Here is a 7,990-nt window from a genome sequence, read left to right as displayed (position 1 = left end):
GGATAGCACACCAGAGAATCCGGGACCTGCATGCAGGTGGAGCCTTTTCTTCAGGCCACGGACATTGAGTATCCGCTTTGTGTGTGCCCTGTCCCCGGGGGTGCACAGGCCCATGGGATGTGGACCCTGCCCTCGAGCGGCTCCCTGCCTGCCTGTCCTGCTCCAGCCTCCTGTGCGCCCCGGCTGGCCCCCACCCTCCGGGGTGAGTTCTCTTCCCTTTTCTTAACCTGGCCCCGCCCCCGAGGTCCCCAGCCGGGGGCTACACGGAGCCGGAGCCGTGTAACTGCCCTCGCAGGAGGAAAAGCTCATCCCTCCACAGCTGCCTGGGACGCAGGTAGGACCTTGTTGCCTCCGGATCCATGTGCCTTCAGTGGTGCCTTGGGGACGTGGGCGACTGTTCTGTCCAGGGCCTCTCTTGCTGCTCCCGAGTAACACTAAGCTGTCATCCGGCAGAGAGTAGGTGCGCCTTAGAGTGAAGGCAGGGCCCTTCCAGAAAGCTCTCAGGGTTCTGTGAATTATGTGCTGGGCACAGGTAATTACCTTGAACGCTGTGGACCTTGGCTACCGCTGGCTTCATTTGCATGAGGCTACAGCTGTGAGTTCTGCTTCGTGGGGGTGCCGACCCGCTAGTGTCCGAGTAAGCTCATTGGGGGGGGGGAGGAGCTTTGTGAACAGTGACTGGCCTCTACGGACAGACAGTACACGTCTTCAGTTTCTCCTTGAAGAATATTCCCGCAAAGATATGTGACATGAAAAATGAAACTTTGGGGTGTTTCCCATTAGTTAAATAATAATAAATACATTATTGAATCAAAAAGTTTTCGACCCATGAAACTAGTAACAGAATCCTGTCAGAGGACTGATGACCATTGGCCACTAAACTAGCTCAGTTTCGAACTTGAACTCGTACTGGATCATCCTCTGAAGCAGTGAAGACGCATACAGCGTTCACAGGCCTTGTGTGCATTTAGTTTCACCGTCCTCTGGTCTCAGCTAAGTAGATGCTTGGGTTCTAAAGACCCTGCCTGTTGGTCATTTGCTGCCTGTACAGCTCCCTTCTCTTCCACATGGTCTCTGACCCCCTCCTGCCCGAGCGTGTGAAGGAGAAGATGCCCTCCCATTTCTCCAGAGCACCACACACCGGTGGGGACTTGGGGGCCGCCTGTTACTTCTCTGCGTTTCCAAAGTAGAGAAATTCCCTTATCTGGGATGTTTATGGGGAATATTCTGCCTTGTAAGAGTTTGGTTGTGTCTTGCGGTGCCCAGGTGGCTCAGTCGGTTAAGCATCTGACTTTGGCTCAGGTCATGATCTCACGGTTTGTGGGTTTGAGCCCCACGTTGGGCTCTTTGCTGACAGCTCAGAGCCTGGAGCCTGCTTCAGATTCTGTGTCTCCCTCTCTCTCTGACCCTCCCCTACTCATGCTGTCTGTCTGTGTCTCTCTCTCAGAAATAAATAAAACATTAAAAAAAAAAAAGTTTGGTTGTGTCTTTAAAAAGGTTTTCATTCCGTTTCCATTGTAAGTGCTTTTTAAGAAAAACCTTTTTTTTTTTAATTTTTTAAAATGTTTTTTATTTCTGAGGTGGGGGGAGAGAGAGCGTGAGCAGGGGAGGGTCAGAGAGAGAGGGAGACACAGAATCTGAAGCAGGCTCCAGGCTCTGAGCTGTCAGCATAGAGCTTGATGCGAACCGTGAGATCATGACCTGAGCTAAAGTCGGACACTTAACCGACTGAGCCACCCAGGCATCCCAAGAAAAACTTCTTTTATATGCTGTGAACACTTTGGCTTTTCAAGTTCTCCTAGTTGGGGTGCCTGGGTTCGAGCCCCACATTGGGTGGAGAAATTACTTAAAAATAGAATCTTTAAAATAAATAAATTCACCTTGTCTGGAATAGTATTAAAACACAAAAAGAAAAAAAGTCATCAGTTTGGGGCACCTGAGTGGCTCAAGTCGGTTATGCATCCACCTCTCCATCTCAGCTCAGGTCTCGATCTCAGGGTCTTGAGTTCAAGCCCCACATTGTGCTCTGTGCCGGGCATGAAGCCTACTTTAAAAAAAGAAAAAAAAGTCATCTTAAAAATCCTCGATTTATAATTCATAGTTAATAATGTTTGAATTTTCTCTTTTGTAAGTTTATATAAGTTTGTAAACTTCTTCTGTGTTCGTTTAACCTCAACAGTTTCCTGTATTGAACACTGATGTTCAAGGAATGAATAGAAGTCAAGAAAAACAGACTTGGTGGGAAAAAGCTCTGTACTCTCCCCTTTTTCCTGCATCGGAGTGTGAAGGTAAGGAGGCCTGTGTTTGCTCATTGATTCTTTCGTTCAGATCTCCAGTTCATTACGAGCAGTTCTCTCGCTGTGAATACCATCACTATCCAAAACCCACTTACCAGGAGGCTTTTGTCCGGCACGGGGGACGCGGAGACAGGTGCGAGCTGTGTCCTGCCCTTGGCCTGATGTGGGGAAAGGCAGTGGAAGACGTGAAGCAGGACCGGCCTGCCTTCGCCCAGATCTGGGCAGGGTCCCAGGGACGCGGGGTGCAGGTCATCAGCTACGGGGAGAATCTTCTGGAAGGTGCCCGGGTGGGGGAGCCCGGGAAGGGCAGAGCCCGGGAAGGAGGATCTCTGGCAGGTGGCCGCACAGGGACCCGTCGCGCCCAGCTGGGGTGTGGCTGAGGCCGGAGAGGCAGATGGGGAAGGAGCCCATCAGGTCAGGGAGCTCTGCTGAATTAGGTCACGTTTAACATGCAGGAAGGGAAGGTCGTTTAACAGATTGCAAATCGGAGGGTAACTCATCAGGTATGTGTTTTGTTTTATTTTTTAATATTTTAAAATTTATTAATTTTGAGAGAGCGTGGAGGAGGGGCAGGGAAAGAATCCCAAGGAGGCTCTGCACTGTCAGCATGGAGCCCGATGTGCAGCTTGAACTCATGAAACTGTGCGATCATGACCTAGGCTGAAACCAAGAGTCTGATGCTTAACCAAGTGAGTCACCCAGGCGCCCCTTCTGACAGCAGAGTGGAAAGGGAATTGGAAAGCGGAGGACACCGACCAGGACTCCAGGCTCCTGTGGGGGGCCTGGGAGTGACAGCGTCCGNGGGACAGGCGGCGGGGGGGGAGGGGCAGTAGCACATTTGGTCTGTGAGCCTCCCGGGCGAGCGTACCCAGAAGCTATAACACGTCTGGACGTGAAGTCTGGGGGGTGGCGAGGACGGAAAAGGCCGTGGGCTCACTCCAGCGGGTGGGGTTCCAGACTGCGGCGGGCTCCTGGCTGGGCTGCCCGGCCCCCGTGGGCTGCAGCCTCTGAGTCCCTCCTGTTTGAGCCGGAAGGGGCTAGTGTAAGCCGTCTGTTAGTACTTCCACATTTGTGGGTCTGTCGTGTCTCCAGTTGTTTTGTGACCTCCCTCGCTGGCCACCGTGCCTTGTGCAGCCTGGCGCTCAGGACGCCTGCACTGGGCTAGGCCTCCCTTCGCAGCCCGGCCTCGCTGCTGGGGTGGAAGGCGGGGTATTTGCTTCTCTCTTTGCTGCGAGCCCACAACGCCTCCCCCAAAGCTGGTCTTCCTCCTTCCCAGAGACTTCATTTTTAGCATCTTGGTTTACTTAACCGCATTTATTAAAGGTCTGTTGGCCTTACCATTAGCCAATATCTGGGTCCCCTTTTAATATTTACCAGGTGCTCTCAGTCTTTCCTTATACGTTGGCCCCACAGTAGCCTTGTGAGATGTCAGCCGAAGTTTTCAGATGAGGAAGCCTGAGATTCAGGTTTGGTGATCTGTGCGTAATCATGCATTAGCCATCGAGCTCAGGCTTGCACCCAAGCTGTCTTCCTGTGGTCCAGAAGCTTTGTTCTCTACAGTGGCTGTGTGTACTTGGTGCCCAGGGGGGCGCCGGGGTGATGGGAACGCAAATCTGGCCTTGACATGTGTCTGTCCTGCTGCACGGGGTGAGTGTGTCAAGTCAGAGATGAGTTAATGGGAATATAGGTAAAGGAGGCCGTGTGCCCCACAGTAGGGCAGTGAGAGGGCCTCCCAGAAAGTGCCAGAGGGAGAGAGGGATGTGGCAGCAGGCAGGGCCGGGGATCAAGGAAGACCAGTCCCTTTGGGAGAGTAGGGTGATTTTCAGATACTGAGTTCGTGCTTTGTTAGCGTGTCAAGAGCCATCTTCACAGCCTTAGTCTAGTTCTCTGTCGTTAGTACGGGGTCCGTCCTGGCTCTCCCCTGTGGGTCCTTGGCTCCTGTGCCAGGCGGGTGCTGTACGTGAAGGCGAGTGCACGATGCTCTCTTTAGCTGTGAGGCGACAAATAGAGAAACTCTCAGAGGACAGGCGATGTTGACCAAGCTTTTGGATGACCTTCTGCTCACAGCTGCGCCAAATCCCTGCCCGGTCACCTGCTGCTGATGGTGACGCCACGGTCCTGTCAGCCTGTAGGGATGGGGGCACACGGTCCCAGGGGCGGGTTAGCCAGGAAACCAGCGAGCCTGTCGCCCACTCACGGAAGGGGCCACGTGTCTCCCCTCTGCCCCTGAGGCTCCCAGCTTGGCTGATGATTGACGCCAAGCGCATGCTGCTCTGACTAGGGGGCGGACCTGGAAACTTCCGGTCTCCCCGGGAAGCGGGTGGGTGGGGAGGGGAGGCCATGCCCTTATACAGTAAGGTAGGAGCCGGGAGGCTCAGCGAGGTGGCTTCTCCAGGCACCCTGCAGCTGGGGGCCCCGTCTGGCCTGGAAGCCCCCCGCCCCACCCCCTGCACCCCGGACCCTGCTGGCCTTGCTGTGTGTCGCCACATGCACTTCTTATGTACCCACCTCCTGCCAGGCGCCAGGCACCAGGAACGCAGGGGCAGAAGGGTCCCTTTCTTGCTCTCCTGATGGGCAGACGTCCAAGCAGAAACCGGAGGGGGTGGGGACACAAGCCATGTGATAGCGGGGCCGCCTGCAGGGAGAGGCGCCCGGTCGGAAGCCCCGTCTGGTGCGGGAGCAGGATGCTTTCGGCAAACCTCGATGGGCCTGGCAGAGGGGAGCTGTGCGGGAGTGCGGGGGGCCGGGGCCAGCCAGGAGCAGGGAGCCGGGGCGCAGGGGACCTGATACTCTGTGCCCTGACAGATCGTCTGGGTGGGGTGCTCTAGAGCTCTCCCTGCTGGATTCGGAACGTGTGGAAGGCTCGCTGTAAGCGTGGGCATTATTTAGGTCTTGCAGAGGAAGCCGTGCAGGGACACCGCAGAGGTGATGGTTTCGGGAGACAGAACGGAGCTGGACTGCGGTGCCTCCGTTGCCAGCTGCTGGCCCCGGGGCAGCGACCAGACCTCTGTGTCTCCATCGTCTGTATTTGTAAACAGAGGCTAAACACTATGCCTCTGGAGGCGATACTTGGAGGAGGGGCGCGCATCGCGTGGGCCTGCGGCGTGGCCCTAGCCTGCAACGTGGGACCGTCCATGTGAGGCTGTGAACGTCGTCCATGGTCAGCACTGCCTTTTCCTAACGCCCCAGGCAGCACACTCTCCTTTCATGCGTACAGAACCCCTAAAGCAGGACAGGGAGGGGAAGGGGTCCACGGGGGGGGGTCCACGTGGGGCTGGATCCAGCTCTGTCCGGGCGCGTCTCCTAGTCCAGGAAATCGTCTCCTTCCCTGATCCACTCGCTTACCTGGTTCACGTGGTAAGGAGCTGGGTGTGGCGTGGGGACCGCAAAAACTGGGTCAGGTGACTGGCTGGGATGGCTGAACAAGCTGGGGTCTGGGTTGGTAGCAGCAATAGTTGTCTCTGGGCGCCAGCGCCGTGTTGGGGGTGCACACGGCCATAGCTGTACCTTGCACAGGACTCCGTGAGGCCATGTGGGGACCCTGTGTCAGAGATGAGGGAGCTGGGGCTCAGAGGGACGGTGGTCTGTCCCGTTATATCACAGGTGCAGGCAGAACCGGGGCTCCGCTGACGTCCATCGGTCTGGTCCCAGAGCCCAAGCTGGTAACCTTGAGGTCTGTGACCACAAAGAGAGCCAGAGGCCACGGGGAGGGAGGTGTGGCCTGCGCAGCCTCAGTGAGGGCCGTCCCATGGGCTCAGCAGCCCTGGAGCGCCGACCCCGTCATCTCTGGTCGTACGTGGGGCGCACGCCAGCTCTTTGAGCATCTCGTGACTGGGCCACAGGCAGCAGGAGGCAGTTGCTTGGTTGGGGGCGTTAAGGGACTCTGACACAGGGATTCAAAGCCAGGGTCCGAGTCAGGCCGGTGCGTAGGAGGCCGGTCTAGGCGAAGACGTGGCGGCGGGGGTGGGGGGTCGGCCCTCGGCGTGCATCAGAGCCCCCCGGGAGCTCGTCAGACCTGCTGCCTGACCCTGGCCCAGCGTGGTTCGGTCAGGATTTCGGGGGGCCGGCCAGACTCTGCTCCAAGCTCCAGGGTTGAGAACCTTTGCCTTCAGTGATTTCTGATTCCTTCTAATTATAGCCTCCAGTTCCATCCCCTCCGGGGGCCGCTTACCTGCTCAGACCGCGCGCCTCCTTTCTCTTGCCCGCTGCCCAGATGCTGGAGTGTGGTGTGGACCTGGGCGGGGAAGCAAGGCTGCCACTCCCCTGGGTCGCTCCTCCTGTCTGCAGTCCCTGTCATTTGTCACATTACAGGGGCGAGTATGTTTGTGGTGAACGAGTGTCCCTCGGTGTAATGATGGGCATGTGTGTCAGACCAGCCTGTTTTTTAATAACTCGATAAACAGTTTATCAGAAGAATTCTTAAAACGGGCATGGCAGCTTGCTCGTGCACACCCGGCTGGCCGGCGACGACCACGCCTGCTGTTAGTGACAGCCTCAACCCCCCAGAGGGCTGGGGGACCTAACTGATCTGACTTTTCAGCAAAAATGAAACGAATGCATGTTTCATAACCGTGTCTTAATGCAATTTCCCCCCCTTCCCTCTTTTCCCTTCTCCACTCAAAATGATAAGAATGTTATACAAATACCAAGGGAGAGCATGGTATAGAAGAGAGTCCAGATGGGAAAGGCATGCCCCGTAACGAAGAGCATCTGTTAGATTTTAATAGGGTAAGTGGACTGTCCGCCTTACTAACTTACTAACGGCCACACACCCTCCTTGCCACTCAGGCTGGAGCCTGGGAGCCCGGGGAGCCCCCCCTCCCGCTGTCCGGGGTCCCCCAGCTGCGTGGGTGTGACCGTCCTCCTCCGTGGCGCTCAGCCCACGTCTGCATCACCTCCCACCTCGTCCGCCTCTCTCCTGGCCTTCCCCGAGCCTGTCCCCCCTCCGCCGTGAGCCCTTGGGTGGCGGCCACCACAGAGCCCTCCCAGTGGCCCCCGCCTTCCCGTTCCCGCGTCTCCGCCCCGGCACCGGGCCGCGTCGGGGCTCTCTGAGCTCCCGGCAGGCAGGCATCTAATGAATTGAAAGAAACGTGTCTGTCTTCTCCGTGTCGGCTCAGGCCCCGGGAGGACTTTCCCCCAAAGCACCCAGGGGCCCGTGGGCCTCCCCCGCCAGTGTTCCCCGCCTTGGCCAGTGGCGCCCTGCCGCACCCCAGCCCGGAAGCCGCTCTCTGGCCTCCGTCACCTTCACACACCGTTCGGCCCGGGCCGCCCCACCCGTCAGCTGTTGTACCTCCTTCCGCCTCCGTCCCCCGCGCCCTGTCCAGGCCCGGTGTCCCCTCGCTGGCCCTCACGACACCTGACGGGTGCTGTCACTGTGCCGTTCTGCACCGACTCAGGCCCGCGGGTCTGACCACAAGTGCAGCCATGAGCTGTGGCCTCTGCTGGGACTCTGCGACTCACACTCCTAACCACGGTGGCCTTCTGTCGCTGCGCTCTGCCCTTGCGTGCCTCCGGCCTCACGCCCTCCCTTCTCCCTCCTTCCACGCAGCTGTCTTTCTGCTTCCGCCTCGGGGGCCAACCAGGGACGGCGCTGCCAGTTGGAAACGGGGTTGTCGTGACTGTGACGGGTGGGGGTGCGGCTCCTGTGACTCGGGCGGGGGTGCTGGTCGCTGTGACGGGGCGGGCTGGTTACT

The 7,990-nt window shown here is 57.6% G+C and overlaps 1 protein-coding gene across 2 annotated transcripts in view; it reads left to right on the top strand.

Annotated features, from left to right (window-relative positions):
* KIAA0232 (KIAA0232 ortholog) overlaps positions 1 to 7,990 on the top strand; it is a 48,841-nt gene that overhangs the window by 39,529 nt on the left and 1,322 nt on the right. The window contains exons 6-7 of one of the 2 annotated variants that reach the window (XM_077750540.1): positions 2,180 to 2,288; positions 6,928 to 7,025. In XM_077750540.1, coding sequence (XP_077606666.1) covers positions 2,180 to 2,288; positions 6,928 to 7,025 — 207 coding nt within the window. The remainder of the gene's footprint in view (positions 1 to 2,179; positions 2,289 to 6,927; positions 7,026 to 7,990) is intronic. The other variant, XM_077750541.1, reaches the window with a different exon arrangement.

This window comes from Crocuta crocuta, unplaced genomic scaffold (assembly GCF_008692635.1).
Source record: "Crocuta crocuta isolate KB4526 unplaced genomic scaffold, BGI_CrCroc_1.0 scaffold179, whole genome shotgun sequence".
Lineage (NCBI taxonomy): Eukaryota > Metazoa > Chordata > Mammalia > Carnivora > Hyaenidae > Crocuta > Crocuta crocuta.
The sequence above is the reverse complement of the archived record's forward strand: the minus strand, read 5'-3'. Positions and strand labels throughout refer to the sequence as shown.